We start from the raw sequence: 18,607 nt of genomic DNA on the forward strand, positions 1-18,607 counted from the left end.
CTTCAGGAACCTTGTTCCGTTTTTGTTGCTGAGCTGGCAGCAATCAACTTCGCATTGGGGATGATTTCCAATATGCCCACAGACCATTACTTCATCTTCTCGGATAGTCTCAGTTCGATTGAGGCTATTCGGTCGATGAAACAAGGTAGGCACTCATCTTATTTCCTTTCAAAGGTAAGGGAGCAGATGTGTGTGCTGGTCGAAAGATCATATATGATTACCTTTGTATGGGTCCCCTCACATTGCTCAATCCCAGGCAATGAGAAGGCGGACTCTCTCGCAAAGGTGGGCGCGCAGGAAGGCGAATTGTATGACAGGCAAATTTCACACGATGAATTTTACCATTTAGTGCGTCAGAGTACCTTTTCGAGTTGGCAAACCGATTGGGACACTGGAAATCTTGGACGGTGGTTACATTCAATTATTCCTAATGTTTCTTCGAGAGCGTGGTTTAAAGGCTTGGGCTTAAGTCGTGACTTCATTCGCGTGATGAGTAGACTTATGTCCAACCACTACTCGCTAGATGCTCATCTCAATAGAATAAACCTCGTGGACAGCAACATCTGTCGGTGTGGAAACGGTTACGATGACATCGAACACGCAGTTTGGCAATGTACGGATAATGACGCCGCCAGAGAGCGACTTTTGAATACCCTCGAGGCCCAAGGAAGACAACCCTATGTTCCTATCAGAGACGTGTTGGCAACCCGTGATCTCTGCTATATGCAGTCCGTTTATGTTTTTCTTCAAATGTCTAGTATAAGAATTTAATTCCTTTTGTCTTTTGTCTCTCTTTATTAGTTTTTGTTTGTCTTGTCCCCCCGTCTCGATGAGTCTCATCGTCGCCCACTGGTCACCCACCATAGCCGGTCGAACTCCGGACGAAGCTAGAACAGCACTACCGTTCATACTGGCGACAACGCTCTGATGAGACAACGAAACCCTACCCCAAGCTCCTCCCCTGATCCTATCCTTCGAAAATGTACCCTTCTAACCTCGAGTAAGCCGCGAGTAATCGGCCCAACTCCTACTAGACATAGAATTAAGTGAATTTTGTTACACACAGTGAACAATGAATTATCGGCTCCGTAAAGCTAACGCGATTGAGCCTTCCAAATAAACGAACTAGATAAAAAAAAAATATTTGCCCTTACCGTTTCTACTGCTATACTGTTGCTGCTCTGCCACAATAGATGCCGGTCGTACACACCGTCCGTGCGGCGGCTCACTGCTTTCTGCTAATTATTGTTTCCAGTCGTACACACCGTCCGTGTGGTTGTCGTTTACCGATGTGTATTACACGGCTCCTGCTGCTGACTATGGCTCCGATAAAATCAATTTGATATCTTCGAGCGGGTTAAAGATGGACAGTCCGATCGTAGGCTTCGCCAGGATCGGCTGCTTCCTTATGTAATGCGCGAGTCACCTGAGGCACAAAAACTGCTTTCAAAAAAAAAAACTTTTCGCGGTGAAAACACTTTTAAAGCTATGCCATGTGACGAGACAACAGGCCTTGATGTTGCTCATTCGCAAGCAGAACGAGGAATGATTAAAATGAATGAATCTTATTCAAAACCTAAAAAAAAACTATTGTAATATGTGTCGATCCCAAAATAAAAATTACTAGATTTCAAATAAAATTGAAAAAACATGATGAGGTTATGCACATGGTTATGTTAACAGCCATACCACATCGATCAATGTTGATATGGAGACCCCAACAAACAATTTTAGCTGCAGATTAGCTTATACAGCCGAAAATTGGCATATACCGCTAATTTGTGCCTGTATAAGCTAGTCTGCAGCTAAAATTGTTTGTTGGGACGTGACCAACAAAATCAAGGGCATCCGATGCTGGTTATTGGTTTAATACGGTAGGATTGTATTCGGATATGATTTGCAGCCATCGATTTTTATTTTATTTCAATGCTATTTCAATAATTTAGCACTTAAATATCTCATTCTACTTACCAGAGAGATTCTACTTATGCCAGATAAGAAAGAGTTTCCGCTCGGTTATATGTATGGTGATCAGGCAAACTATCCAATGCCGTCTGCGCCACATGCACTTTTGGTACTGCTTTTGTTGTCCCGCTCGTCTGAATCTACCAAACCAGGCGTGATTACCTCCTAATGGTTTCGCAGCGGATTCAGCTATAAGAAAGATGATGTTCCTGCGGATGGAACAATATATTGTTTTGATTGCTTCAATATGTAAAATTGTTCCAACAACTCACCTCAAATAGCAAAATTAATTGATTTAATTCGATTTCCGATGGGATGATCCTTCAGTATTGCATTCTCAGTTTAAATACTGTAAGAAAATTGATAACATTATTTGTTGATGTTTTGCTGGGAGCAACCTATTTTTCATTTTGAAGAAATCTCAATGATTTTGCATTTAAGAATTAGGATTTACTTACCATTCTTACCGGCGCTACTTTTCTGTTCATATTTGCTTTCTGTTATTGAATATAGCAATTACAATAACACGTAAAACAGAGGTTTCTTATCACAAACTTGAAAATATATGCAGTTTGACAGATGATCTCAAGTTCATCACCGCTACGATTACAGCGCCGCGGTGGCCGGCCTAAACTTGGATTTGTCAATTGGTCAGGGACCCAGGCCATTCGTTTTCCATCGCCAGTCATCGTGCCCGTTATGCCGTTCATAATGGCCTTTTTGAAGCCACCTCTCATGGCCGCCTAACATGCTGTTTTACTCCATCTGGTGGTGGGTTTTGTAGGCTTTGGTGGGTGGATGGCTGCGTATTACGGTATTGCCACAGACACTCGCAAGTTGTGCATCGAACATGCATTTAACGGTAAATTTAAAAGTATCGTAGTTGGTAGTACCACCACCTGTGGCGCGCATAGTCAATTCCCTTGCATTTGACGTTTACACACCACCGCCATCTGTTCTGCGTACTACCGACCATAATGTACTCAACAGATGGCGGTAATGTTTTAGCGACGATGTTTTACAGTGAGAAATATTCAATGTGTTATGTCTGTTTGTCTGTGGTATTACGGCTGCTCTACTCTGGCCTACCACGGAGATTTACTGATGGAGAAAAACTGCACACATATATGAAAACTACCTGCCATGAATTTTCAACATATTAACGAGTACTCTACACAATATTCTAAAAATTACTCTACACTGAGACGCGAACACTCACAAATCCAATCTAAAAGTCATCTTACAACCAAATGAGCTGTAACTTTCAGAGTTTTTTTTATAGTCACTTTAACGCTCTTGGGTCATTCGTGACTTTTCCGGGGGTGAGATTTGAACTCGTGACTTTGGCGTGAGAGATATGGATGCTAACCACTACGCCGAGGTCACCCCCACTTTCAAAGAGTAGTTTCTCACCTAAAGGAACATATCTGGGGGTTAACCCGTAGAAAATTAGAACTTTTATTTGTTTTTTTGCCAGTCTTTTGCAACACGTTACAATAATTATCGACGCATGCAATGTTTGCGCTATGGACTTATAACATGCTACGAAGCTATTGCGCATTTCACATCAAACTGGACTACTAAGCGCGTTTTCACTTATTAAAAAGTGTGATAAAAGTGCGAGTTTACGTCTAATCGTATTGGTGTTTTCGGTGCACTTATTTCTTGTGATGCAAGCAATAAGTGCTCCGAAGACACGAAAACAATTTGACGAAAACGTGCACTTTTATAACACTTTTTTTTGCATTTTTGGGGCAGTCCAATTTCAGATGCAATCAGCAATATATTGTTGATGTTTTTTTGTCAATAACAATTCATGTTCATGAAAACTGTGAAAACTATCGTATGTACACTTTTTTCGTGCACTTATAATAATGCCTACTTATTTTAGCACACTAACACAATCACACTAAAGCAATCAGAGAGATCGCTAGATAAGAATAAAAAATTCACCATGGAAAAAAAAACAATGGAAAAATAACCAATATGGGGCAACTGGCGCAACATTCTTATCCATTCATTTTGTTCCCAAAATCTACCTTTCACTTCGTTTGTACTATACTATATATTTATGTTTTTATCATAGAAAAAATACATGTTTCCCCGGTGTACGTTATTTTCAAATGTTGATCCCAGTGTAATTGTTTTTCATCATTGGTAATAATGTAAAACCATGTAGCAAAATACTGAACAACATTTTGATTTCAGAAATTGAGTCATCGCGATCACATGGGAAACGAATTCGCTTACACGATGTCCGGACTGGTCAATATAAATGGAAGGAGAATAACGGAACCTGGTTGAATAGTGAGCAATTAGATGCGCGCTATAGAATATAACGTGTTTCTATTATAAACAAATTTGATACATTTTTGATCATTACAGAATCCGAGTACGTATTTATAAACACAGATGGAGGACTATCGTTGTTGCACATTGACGGAGGACGTAACCTGAATTTGAGATTGTTGATGAACAACTCAACATTTGTAAGTATATTTCAACTTTTGTAAGTATAACTCAACTTTTGTAAGTAGATTTCTCCTTAGCTCGGATCACAATTTGGTTGCGATCTGGACTTGCGGGAGAACTTTATAATTTGTATGGGAAAATGTATAGGAGTGTGGCTTGTAGTTTGAAATTGGCACTAGGTAGGGTTAACACAAACATATAAACCTTAATAATCTCCGTTAAAAGCAAGAATTGAGGTATAGTGTACAACATTTTTTGGTCCTCTGTCACCCTGTTTCGGATTGACCATGAGCTACCAGTCACCCTAAATCTACGCCTGTAGGTATGCACGGAGCACTTGGCCTAAAGTTATTAAAAGTTGAGACCTTTGAGACTACAGAGTTATGACATGTTATAACGGTTGTCAAATCAGTCCGCATCGTGCTCTCTTGCCGTGTGGATCTATTTGCTTTTTGCTGAAGGAAGTGTTACTACTACCTAAAGCTACAACAAATTTTAACAGCACTTTTCAGTGCTCAATATACCTGTAAATTTTCTACCTTGTTTGACTCTTATTCCTCTTCTATCGTTGTTTGGACCCTACCCGAGGTAATCATTCTTGAATATCGATTTGGAAAATTCCTCTTCGATCCATCAGATTCTTATAGTAATCTGCTTGGAAGTCGATTTGTATAATAAAAATTACTGCCGCCATGGCGCCTAAGCGCAAAAGAAAGGGCAATCTTTTGATCCCCCTTCTGATGAAATTAATTTGAGCAATCAATTTGATTTACTCTAGCGGCGCCGGTGGTGTAGTGGTAAGCGTGATTACCTCTCACCCCAGCAGGTCTGGGTTCAATTCCAGTCGGCGCCGCCGGGATGTTCTGAGGCATAACATCTCTGATCACGCCTTCCTTCGGAAGGGAAGTAAAGCCGTTGGTCTCCGGTTCATGAGTTGATGAGTCGATAGGTAGGGTCCAGGTGTAGGAGCTGCCTCCCTGGCGTCGGTAGCATTGGTGCTCAGCACGGAAAACAAGATCGACGGAAAACAAATCAAAGGAAAAAAAAAAAAAAAAAAAAATTTGATTTACTCACGGATCATGAGAATGATCCATCATCCAGGACAAATTCTAGTCAACTTTCCCGGAAGGAAAAGATTTCTCCTATTGTGATAACCACTTCCGATTTCCATGCTCTTCGCACGGAACTTTTGAACTTGGTGAAAGTTAGGTTTTCACTGCAAATTGGCCGTCGGGGTGAATGTCGTGTATTGGCTGAAACCTTGGACGAATTCAAATGTCTTCTCAAATATCTTACTGAGTAGCAGCATAGTTTTTTTTACTTACGACACCAAAACTGAACGTGTGTTCAAGGTTGTCATGAAAGGACTGCCCAGTGGTGAATCCCTAGATCAGATCAAAGATGAACTGGCAAAATTACTTGGAGTTGTGCCATTCCAAGTAATCAAAATGAAAATGAAAACCCATCCTGGTGATTCGCGCAACGGGATTTCTAGTGATTTTTATTTAGTTCACTTCAAGTCTAGTGAACTAAACAACCTTAAGTCCTTAGAAAAAGCTAGCCTTATGCTCCATGTCCGAGTGAAGTGGGAACACTTCAGGAAGACTGGAGGAAATTTCCAAAACCTCACCCAGTGCCGTAAGTGCCAGGGATGGGGTCACGGAACAAAAAATTGCTACATGCCAGCTAAATGCATGAATTGTGGTGATTCCTCTCACACAAAGGACGACTGTCCTGTGAAGGAAGATCTTAAGAAATTTAAATGTCAAATTGTGGTGAAAACCACAAATCCAATTTTTGGGAATGTAAGACTCGCAAAGCATTCCTACAATCTCGTTCTAAGCGACAGGTATGAAACGCTCCACGTTTCCAAACAGGTAAAAATTCCTCTGCTGTTAACAACGGTCAGCGAGGAACAAATTCTACATTCGGACCCGTAGGTACCAATATCACCCCTGCTCCAAATTCTTCATATATACCTGCTCCCCTCGCTGCTAACAATGTTCAGCGAGTAAATGGAGCTACCTATGCTATGGTAGAAATCAAAATACTAGCCAACGTAATTCTAACGGAAATTTTAAAAATTTTGTCTTAGGAAGCATTACTGCTCCTAAAATGGATTTTTTACAGATATCATTATTTGACATGATTACTGATATGCTAAAAACATACTCCATGTTTGAGGCTATTCAAACTGGAGTAAAATTTGCGAACAATATTGTCATGACTTTGAAATTCAGTAATGGATTTTAAATCATTAAATATTGTAAATTGGAATGCTCGATCTCTTAAAGATAATGGAGACGAGTTGTTCCATTTTTTAAAGAGTTCATAACGTGCATATTGCCGTTATAACTGAAACGTTCCTTAAACCTGACCATAAGGTTAAGAAGGACGCAAATTATTTCATTTATAGAAATGATCGTCTTGATGGACCCTGTGGTGGCGTTGCCATCATTGTTCATAGACGAATCAAACATACAATTTTTTCTTCATTTGAAACTTTGGGAGTTTCTGTAGAAACAAAAAAGGACAACTTACGTTTATAGCTGCATATTTTCCATTCCAATGTATAGGCCAAACAAAAGAATTTTCTCAAGGGTGACCTTCAGAAACATACCCGTCATAAGTCTAAATGCTTAATTATTGGTGATTTTAATGCAAAACACCGCTCATGGAATAATGCTCAAAGCAATTTCAATGGTAATATTCTGTTTGATGATTGTTCTGCAGATTATTACACTATTCAATATCCAAACAGCCCAAAATGCAAGAATCATTCCGCAAGAAATCCCTCAACTATTGATTTGGTCTTAACTGATTCATGTAAACTTTGTAGCCAATTGGTTACTCATGTTGACTTTGGTTCTGATCCGCCAAGAAATAATATCTAATCCCAACAGCTCTACTTTCAATTACCATAGAGCTTTGGGAGCAATATCGATCATTTATAGAATATAGCTGCGATCCAAACATTCCTTTGCAAACCAAAGATGATGTTAATTATGCTCTTGAATATCTGACTACTTCTATAGTTGAAGCATGAGCTGCCTCAGTACCACAATGCGAGGTTAAATTCGATTCAATTATAATAGACGCTCTTGATCCGCCTTAAAAAGTCCGTAGGAGACAGTATCAAAGAACACGCGATCCTTCCATGAAAGTTATCCGGCGGGATTCGCAAAAACAAATAAACAAGTGATTCTCTGCCCTGAAAATAATGTTTCGAAATTAGACCCGAGTTCCAAACCCTTTGGAAACTCACAAATTTTTTGAAAAAAAAACCTCAAAAGCCTATGCCAAGGTGGTAAAATTTTGATCACAAATTCGGAAAAAGCTCAGAAACTTGCTAAGCAATTCGAGAGTTCCCATAATTTCAGTTTGGGTCTTACTATTCCTATTGAGAATCAGATTGCTCGGGACCATCTGAATATTTTCTCTCGGGAAAATATTTTTGATGATTCCTGGGGGACTGATTTGGGCGAAGTAAGATCTATAACTAAAAAGTTTCATAATATGAAAGCTTCAGGTGATGATGGAATTTTCTATATCCTCATCAAAAACTCCTATAGAGTACATTGTCTTTCTTGGTAAAATTATTTAACAAATGTTTCCATTTGGTATACTTTCCTGGTAAATGGAAAAATGAAAATTTGTTCCAATTTTGAAGCCGGATAAAAATCCAGCTGAAGCTTCTAGCTACCGTCCAATAAGTTTGCTTTCTTCAATAAGTAAACTTTTTGAAAAATAATTTTTAAATAGAATGATGGTTCACATCAATACGAACTCAATTTTTGCAGATGAGCAGTTTGGATTTCGCCATGGGCATTCACTACTCATAAACTCTTAAGATTTACCAATTTAATTCGTTCAAACAAATCTGCTCAACTGGAGTTGCTCTTCTGCACGGAACCGAAAAATTACCCAAAATTAAGTTCTTTTCACTCATCTCCCATGTTCCTTTCAATAAGCTAATTTTCAGTAAACCGCTTATAGTAGTTTACATTTGACTACGGCAAAAATAATTACTTACTCGTGAATATTTTCCACCCAAAATTAAGTTCAATTTACTTAAATTTGAGAATATCTCATATACTCACTAGTGGCTTATTGAACGCTAGTCATGAGAAATTCGAGTCACTCGTTCCGTTTTTAACAACAACAAAAAGTGAGAGTGGGATGCAAAAACCAAAATTACTCAAAAGTAAGTAAAAAGAATTTAAATTTAGTGTATTTTTTTCTCTGTGTAGACATAGAAAAAAGTATTCGACAGTGTTTGGCATGAAGGTTTGATTGCTAAATTGAAAAAGTTTAATTTTCCACTCTATATTATGAAATTATCTCAAAATTATTTAACTGACAGATCTCTGCAGGTAAATTATCAAAATTCCAAATCTGATCGACTACCTGTTAGAGCAGGAGTTCCTCAAGGTAGCATTCTTGGGCCTATATTGTATAACATTTTCACTTCGGACCTCCCTGATTTGCCTTAAGGTTACCACAAATCTTTGTTCGCTGATGACACAGCCATTTCCGCTAAAGGAAGAAGTCTTCGTGTTATTTGCAGCAGAAAAGTTTAGATATTTTCTCTTCTTATTAACAAAATTGGAAGATTGCTCCTAACGCATCCAAAACTCAACTAATAATATTTTCACATAAGCCTAGAGCTTTCTTTATTGAAACATAGTAGTAGTCACATAGTCACTATGAACAGAATTCCAATTTCCTGGTCAAACCAAGTGAAATATCTTGGATTAGTACTTGACCAAAAATTAACTTTTAAAGATCACATTGAGGGGATTCAAGCCAAATATTACAAATATATGAAATGTTTGAATCCTCTTATAAACAGGAAATGCAAAAGTTTGCCTTGACGAATAAAATTCTAATATTTAAAATTTAATTTTTTTTATTTAAACAAGTTTTTAGACCGACCATGCTTTACGCTATGTCTAGTAGTTGCACTACCAGGAAAAAAGCACTTCAAAGGATTCAGAACAAAGTTCTGAAGATGATTTGGAAGTTGCCTCCCTGGTACAGTACTACCGAGATACATAGAATTTTGAATGTTGAGACTTTAGAACAAATGTCCAATAAAATAATTATTAATTTTAGGCAAAAATCTTCGCAATCCTCCGTTTCAATGATTAATTCCCTTTATACTTAGACAAGATTTAGTGATAGTTTTTAGTTTTAAGATGTAAATTGTTATACTGACATGCAGGTTTAAAAAAAAAACCTGTATAAAATAATGAATTGCCAAGACAGGAACAATATAAAAGATTTAGATATATATCATAACAATTTAGGCTGGAAAGTTACTGTAGTAACTGGAGCACCTAGGTTAAAAATGAAATGTAATTTATTTTGAATTTGAAACAAATAAAGAGTAAAAAAACGGTTGTCAAATAATTGCAACATACACGCAAACCAAAAATTTATAACAATGAATGTTAGTTCCATTTCCTTTCATCATCTGTTCAAAAACATCGCAGCGAATGTTAGAAGTTGACCTTGCATTCGATGTAATGGTTTTTTGTCTTTTTTATTTCGTGTTCTATCTACGCTTTCGACTATTGGAAGATTGCCGAAAATGCTCAACGCAGATGTCGCCACTGCATGATGATGATAATGTTGACAGACTGCATATAAAATTCGTGAAAGTTAGCATTAAATCATAATTTTCATCAAGCCTGCGTGAAATCCTTCCAATATAACATTCGAATTGAAGAAGAAAACGTTTTTACGATCAGACTGATGTGCAGCTTTGACTTTTCCAGGTGAACTTTTATAAGATATATTCATTTCATTTCACGGCTCCATCAATGCTGCATCGTAAATATGATGGTAAACAGAAGTAAATTGCTCAATTACTCAAAATAAAGATGATTTGTCATCTTGTTATCACTTTGAAGACCATCTAGCATCATTTTATAGCATGGTGCGTGTTGAGTAAATCAAGCTCCGGTGCGTTTTTCGTCAAAAATTGTTAGTATCAATATGTTTGCTTAAAAAAGGCAAAAATGAGCATTTATTAAATTTTGGCGTCCCATACAACCAATTCTCTATTACCACCAGCATGATACAACCTTTTGTAAGTAAATTCACTTAATTTCCACTTTCATCTTAGTGAAAATCGCACATATTAACCATTTTCTGAAAAATGCAGCTGTGCAGGAGGTAACCTCTCCCTGTGGGTGCAAACTTGTTATGTATAATTTGCCATGAAAACATCTCCGATCCATACCGAAATAATAACGAATAGTTTTCAAACACGTTTTCTTACACGATTCAAGCAAAAGTTTCCACGGGAAATTATTAGTTTTTCTTTATGGACCAATTTGCCCCAAAAAGCGTCTGTTTGTAGGTGGCGAAAGCTTGGAAAAGTTTCACTGCAAGACGCCAATACCAGTGAGCTTTTTAACATTGTAGAACGACGCACACACTTGCCTCAAATCTCTCCAGCAGAAAAAGCATATGAAGTCGAGTATTAAAGGAAATGAGCGCTCCGTCTTTGCTTTTAGGCTATGCATATTCAGAAGCATGGAGAGAGCAGTGGAGAAAGCATTGGTCTGATAATCGAAAACATTCGTGGTTCGCGTCCAGTTGCCGACCTTTTTCCTATTTTTTCGACATAATTAATTTCACTCACTAATATACTCCACACTTTTGGGTCTCAAATTTTCTTGCATTGGGCCGCAGCTAGGTATATCACATCCTCGGTTCATGCGGTCTCCACTAACATCGTCTGATGATGAATTCCACAAAATTGTAAGCGAATCTCACATCCCTCGGTTGGGTGTAGAAATGACCATCAAGATACCACTATAACATGTTATAACTCTGTAGTCTGAACAAGGCGTAAGCAACAATCAATACGAAACTAAGGATTTTAAATTGGCTCACTACTTGCCTAGCCTATTGGTCCCAACCAAATTGATTAATGTACCCAATTCTAGTCAAAATGCTAGTACTACACTATGTTTGTTTTGATTCGCTATGAAAATTTGACAGATAAAATGAGGGGTTAGTGGATTTTCCTATGTTTCGAGGGGTGGATCGATTAGCTTGGGACCGAAGATAGTACCAGAGTTGAGCTCGTTTCTTCGGGACCTTCTGGTCTTAGAGTTACCTCTATAGCATAAGTGTCAGGTATGGGGAAAATTGAGTATTGTGTGTATTTTGATAAGCAAATGAATAAATTCTCTCCGTTTCCCTCGCCGTTTATATTTTCCTAAGTCATTGCCAAAAAATATTTTCAGATGTCTGAAATCATTAGATTCTATGATGATATGTAGTTTCAAGAAGAGGTTGTAAAGTATGTTTGCATGTGTGCAAAAGTCGTCTATTTTGCCTACATACACACTAAGAATTTTTTTTACAGAAATCTGTAAAATTTTACCGAAATCTCAACAGCTGAACGTTTGGTAAACAGTTTCGCAGATTTCCTGTAATTTTTCACAAATATCTGTAAATTTTCACAGATATCTGCAAATAATTGCAGGAAAACTGTAAAATATTGTTTCCTAGAGTACATGTAAAATCTAGAGTAGTGGGTTTTCTGGAATAAGATATAATATTGCATTTTTTAACATTTATATCCAGCAGACTTTTTATCCACCAATTGTAGAAAACATCAATTTCATTTTTAAAATGTAGTAAATCAGAATTGTTAAAGATTTCCATGAACAATTTTATATCGTCAGCATATTTGAGCACATTTAAGCGATTAAAAAAAAAACACACTCTTTAAACTGCATGCGTGATGGGAATATAAATGACTTCATTTTGACGTAGGACTACGTCTTTGATTTCTATATGGGGGTACACTTTGTGAAAACCGAAAATGGAACATGTAACAAATTAAGAAAGATTTTGAACGTTAATAATTGAGCTGCCCCTGGTCCAATTTCAATAATGTTATCACCAATCGATCAGAAATATGGCTACGCATCGATAACAATGATTTCGTATGTTGATTTTCAACAAGAAACTATTGAAAAACTTGTAAATGTCCAGCATTGTCCAAAAGCGTCGAATTAACTAACAAATCCACCAATTACCTACATGCATATGCTGCTTCCCCAGCACAGTCGTCAGAGAGTAGTAAGTAGACGAAACAAATCGAAGTGGTATTCGCCTTCGATCCTCGGGCGCGTGCGAATAGGGAGGATGGAATTGCGTAATATTTTGCACACTCATCGCCATATTCAGAACAAACGCAAATTCTTCGAGATAACCACCATCCGTCGTCTGGCTCGCCGTGCCGGTGTCTGACATATCTCCGGTCTGATTTACGAGGTGTGCTGAAGGTGTTCCTGAAAAATGAGGTCCGTGATGCTGTCACCTACACTAAACACGCCAAGCGTAAGCGGCCATGGATGTCATCTACGTTTTGAAGTGACAGAGACGCACTCTGTTTGGTTTCGGAGGTTAAATCATCACCAACTTTGGCAACAAAACGGCTCTTTCCAGGGCCACCAAGCTTATTACAGTAAAGAGTAGGAATAGAATTCATCTGCCTGTTTGCCCATATTCAGAACCAACGACCACACAAAATGCTCATGTATACAAACTGGAAGCAGGGGTACAAATTATTTTGATCAACCTTGATCAATTTTGAATCGCTACGGTCGGATATTTTGGATGGAAGAAGCAAAAATCTAGCATCTAATTCGACGAAGACGGCAGGAAATATTTGTGAAGCCGAGTTATTTACGAAAGAGAGTGTCGATGAAGAGAATCGATCAATGTAGATAGGACCTATTGAAAAGTGACGCGAGATTTGTTTTCCGTACACTCAAAAAAAATGACACGTTCCATTCATGTGTTTTGGAATATGAAGACCGTTCATTACTTGTCACCATAGAATCATGTGCTTTTCACACGGATGTCATGAGATTTACACACACAAATAATATGTTTTTGTTGCTTATGAAATCAATACTACCACACATTGATTTCATGTGTTAACTTATCGAAATCAAAGAGATCCCCATATAATTATGCGCTACTGTTTCGTACTAGTGTATTTAACGTGTATGACACATGAATTGCAATGGATCTCACTATAAGGATGAGAAGAGTACCTAAAGTGTCAAAACAAACATGGAAGGCAACAGCTAGCAGAGAAGACTTGTTAGTGGAGTTAGGTTTTCCTAACAAAATCCTCGAAATTATTAACCGTGAGTATGTGAGTATTCTTTGTAGGAAATTATATGTTTAAATAAAGGGATCACTATACACACTTTGAAATAACTAATTTTACACGTGACGGAATCCGTCTTTGACATAAACGTAGAGACGTAAACAAACATGTCATGTAATGTTTAGTGCTCCGAGACTGAAAAGTTTGTTGCTCGACGAAAAGTAAGTTTGATTGAGCTATATTTCAAGTCTGCTATGGCTCAAATTTATGTCAAAATTGACGCTCGTATGTCACTCTCAGAGCACCTAAATTTATCTGATTTTAATTCTAGAACGAAAATGAATTCTTTTGGACATCCGATTCTACTACTACGTATACAGAAAAAAAATACAACTTTATTCACGAAGACAGCGATATTTCATTTGATAGGTTAAGCTATCTACTACGATTAATCTACTGTACACACAATATGAAAATATAAATCAATATATCTAAAATGAAATATATCGTATTTATCATTTTTACATACTGAAACCCGTTCAATAATTATCTTTTAAGAGGACCGTAGTAATGTATTAAGTTTCAAAGGTATCGGATAACATTTTTCTGTTTGTACGGTACTATTAGAATGCAGTATGCATGACTACGATTTGCTTAAATTGAATTCCGTTATCTTTTTCATAGCAACAAATCAAATCTAAAACCAATAGTTATACCACAGACAAACAGACATAACACTCGCAAGTTGTTCATCGAACAAGCATTTAACGGTCAATTTAAAAGTATCGTAGTTGGTAGTACCGCCACCTGTGGCGCGCATATTCAGTTACCTTGCTTTTGACGTTTATGCACTACTGCCATCTGTTCAGCGTACTACCCACCACAGTGTACTCAACAGATGGCGGTAATGTTTTAGCGACGATGTTTTACAGTGAGAAATATTCAATGTGTTATGTCTGTTTGTCTGTGGTTATACTATTAGATTGCTACAAGGTCTTTCATGAAATTCATGTGCATCACGCTTAAATTTAGCATGTCTGGTACAACATATTTATATGCAAAACATTTCATGATTAGAAATCAAGCACATGACGTTGACATTTAAATCAAATGAAATTCATGTGTGCTGTAAGTGAATGAAGCATGGGTAAGGTATGACTGATTTCATAAGTTATACATTTGAAATTAATGTGTTTGCCACATTGCGCCAATTCAAATGTGAAACACATGAACGGCACGTGTAGATTTTTATAAGTGTACTGAGCTCCAATGCTACCGACGCAAGGGAGGCAGCTCCCAGAGATGTTATGCCTTAGAACATGCCGGTGGCACCGACTGAGGTGAGAGGTAATCACGCTAACCACCGGCGCCGATATCTTTCAAGGTGATATCACGGCGAATGAGAACGACCCAAATTTGAGTTTAGTTATCTCAGAAATAAGAAATAAAGTGGAGGAACTCAGCGATGAGTAAATTAGCCTCATGTTTTCCCAGGTTTTTCCAGGATTTTCCAGGGAAAAATTCCCGAATTTGAGAAAAGTAAAGATTTGATTCACTCAGTCTATTGATACTACTCCGAGATTGAATAAAATTTTCGTCAATTTCCTCATTTTCTGGCAGATTTTTTAGGTTTTCTACTGGAAACCATGAGACAAATTTACTCATCGCTGAGTTCCTGCACTTTTGGCGATTTAGAGTGAACAAAACTCAAATTTGGGTCGTTCTCATTCGCCGTGTACGCAAAAAGGAAAAGAGCCAGTGTCGTTACTTGATAGCAAACTACTCATAATGGGAGGAGTCTTTGTAGCTTTTATACCACTTGGTTGCACATCATTCTGCTTCAACCGGAAAAGATATAAAAGAGCGCTGCTGTATGGAATTAGCTCATTTCCGCTTCGGACGGCGTGGTGAACAGCAATAGCAGCAGTAGGAAGGTGGTGGCTAGTCCACTCCTTCACACCTAACAAGCAACAATTGACTGGTCGTGGCAAAGAAGGAAAAGGTCTGGTACATGAGGCACCAAGTGTCATCGCAAAGTTCTTCGAGATAACCGCCATCGGTCGTCTGGCTCGCCGTGGTGGTGTCAAACGTATCGCCGGTCTGATCTACGAGGTGTGCTGAAGGTGTTCCTGGAAAATAAGGTCCGTGATGTTGTCGCCTACACTAAACACTCCAAGCGTAAGTGGCCATGGATGTCCTCTTCAATAAATCGGCCCTGTAAGCTTTCGAACCCATCAAGCTTACATCAGTAAAGAGTTGGAATAAAATTTATCTGTACTTGTTTGTCCATATTCAGAACCACAAGCCCCCAATGACCACACCAAATGCTCTCCAGAGTTGTAATCTTGCAACCAAACTTGGAAGCAGGGGTGCAAGTGATTTTGATTGATTCTCTTAATCAACTTTCTCTTTGAAAAAGATTACTACAAATTTGGTGCGCCTACAATTCAAAAACGAAAATAGTTGAGATAATAGATAATTGATCAATTAAAAGAACTTAATGCTCTTCACATTTATTCCGTCTACTAGCGGTCCTACGTCAAGCTTCCGTACGTGCCCTTAGGCACAGACCCTTCTACTTTTTTCGTTCGTGAAGTTAAAGAACGTTTTGGGTTCAGATTTTATATTGTTCTCTACTCTTGAATTGTAATTCTCATATGCTGACGATATTTCTGCCTCAAGTGCTCCGCAAATTTCAACGTATTTTTCTAAATTTTGTGAAGTTTTAAACTTTTTATACGACTTGTGTGCTTTTTGCATCCTGCTATTAATATTTCTGATTTCTTGTGTAGCAACACAAGATATTTGGTGCTGTTCATTATTCTCTTTAGTCTTTTAGGAACGAATACTTCAATTATATTGAATAAGTTAGTATAAAATATGTCAACAGCCTTGTCTATGTCGTTTTCATCTTTTAAAAGGTTTTGCCAATTTATGTTATTCAGTCTGCTGTGAAATTCAGGAACAATTGCATTTTTAAAATCATAAACTAATTCAAAATCAACAACGCTTGTTCGTGACCGATGCGAGTCTGTGAACACTGAGTATTCAATATATGTTTTTTTTTTATTAATTAGATCTTAACCTAACAATAATATCTTACAAACTAAGTCTAACCCATCATGTAACACATCAAAATACACGGGAATTCAAAGACTAGTTCAATGGAACATGAGAATTCAATTTCTGGTTCAATGGAACTCAAATCTAGTTCCAAGAACCACTTTGACCACATCCGGACATATTCCGGGTGTCCTAGGGGAAGAGGCCAACATCTGATTAGGGTCAAACCCATCATGCGACACATCAAAATACATGAGAATTCAATTTCTGGTTCAATGGAACTCAAATCTAGTTCCTAGAACCACTTTGGCCACATCTGGACATATTCCGGGTGTCCCGGGGGAAGAGGCCAACATCTGATTAGGGCCAAACCCATCATGCGACACATCAAATTACATGAGAATTCAACGAATGGTTCAATGGAACTCAAATCTAGTTCCAAGAACCACTTTGGCCACATCCGGACATATTCCGGGTGTCCCGGGGGAAGAGGCCAACATCTGATTATGGTCAAACCCATCATGCGACACATCAAATTACATGAGAAGTCAACGACTGGTTCAATGGAACTCAAATCTAGTTCCAAGAACCACTTTGGCCACATCCGGACATATTCCGGGTGTCCCGGGGGAAGAGGCCAACATCTGATTATGGTCAAACCCATCATGCGACACATCAAAATACATCAGAATTCAATTTCTGGTTCAATGGAACTCAAACCACTACAAGAACCACTTTGGCCACACCCGGACATATTCCGGGTGTCCCGGGGGAACCCGAATAAAAATTTACGTTTGCCTAACGTTTGATGTCTACATCAGCATCGAAATAAAATATATTCCTGGCATCAAACATTAGAAAACATTGCGATTTAGATGTATTTATACAAGGTAACGTGAAATAAAATTTTACTATTCAAATGTTCTGTCGTCGAGAATTTTAATCGATTTTTTTGATGATTTTAGACGTACAAAACGTTAAAATTTAACGTTCTTCGTGTGTTTTCAAATGTAGATGCTTCCTGATGTTGTCAAATGTACAAGACATTAAAACAAAATGATTTTCGGGTGTTTTCAATTGTACTAAGAACTTATTGTTTTCGGATGTTTTCAAATGTGCAAAACATTATAATATAACTTTTTTAAATGCTTTCAACCATACAACACATAAGAATTAAAAACATGATTTTGTAAACAGTACACACCATTGTTGTTAGATAACGTTATAGAAATGCATACATAATAGTCATTGCTAAAGCTCCCGTTCCCCACCAGTCAGTTAACTGACCTTAGCTAACCTAATATCATTGTAGCAACTCTCTATGCGGCATTGGAACCATGCCATCAGCGCGCTAAGAGTTATTAGACTACTGACATAGGCGCCAATTCGTGGATGACGAGGCACTAGGTGACGTTACAGCGAGCTTGAGGATTGGTGTAGCATTTTTTAACGAACTACCAGACAATGATGCGTAGTGTTTACATGATCAAGTTTCCAACTCTACTACAATCTACAATCTACAATCAACTGGAAATCGATATCCGACGCCATTTTTAAATCAAATATGGGATATATTGTCATATACCGTTGATACCGTTGATACCATTGACATCGATATGGGTATTTTTGGAATCGGGGTGACGTGTAGATATAGGAAATCGATATCCGACGCTATTTTGAAATCCAATGTTGCAGAAAAAGTGTCAAATATCCATTAATATGGGTATTTTTAGAATCTTAAGGCCGCTAATCAATATCCGATAAGATTTTGAAATTAAAGATGGCGGCTTCTGGTTTAAGAAAAATTGGGAATACTGTCAATTATCTAGAAAATGGGTATTTTTGGGATCGAGTGACGTCTAGAGATTGGAAACAGGCATCCGACGCCATTTTGAATTCCGAGATCCAAGAAGAGGTGGCTTCAGGTTTCAGAAAAAGTGGGAATTACTGTCCAATATC

At 37.9% G+C, this 18,607-nt stretch overlaps 1 protein-coding gene across 1 annotated transcript in view; it reads left to right on the plus strand.

Annotated features, from left to right (window-relative positions):
- LOC135714932 (inactive dipeptidyl peptidase 10) overlaps positions 1-18,607 on the plus strand; it is a 190,286-nt gene that overhangs the window by 19,285 nt on the left and 152,394 nt on the right. The window contains exons 2-3 of the mRNA XM_065238327.1: positions 4,174-4,272; positions 4,351-4,454. Coding sequence (XP_065094399.1) covers positions 4,174-4,272; positions 4,351-4,454 — 203 coding nt within the window. The remainder of the gene's footprint in view (positions 1-4,173; positions 4,273-4,350; positions 4,455-18,607) is intronic.

The sequence above is a fragment of the Ochlerotatus camptorhynchus genome, unplaced genomic scaffold, assembly GCF_037179485.1.
Source record: "Ochlerotatus camptorhynchus isolate MF236.1 unplaced genomic scaffold, CSIRO-AGI_Acam_v1.1 ptg000766l, whole genome shotgun sequence".
NCBI lineage: Eukaryota > Metazoa > Arthropoda > Insecta > Diptera > Culicidae > Ochlerotatus > Ochlerotatus camptorhynchus.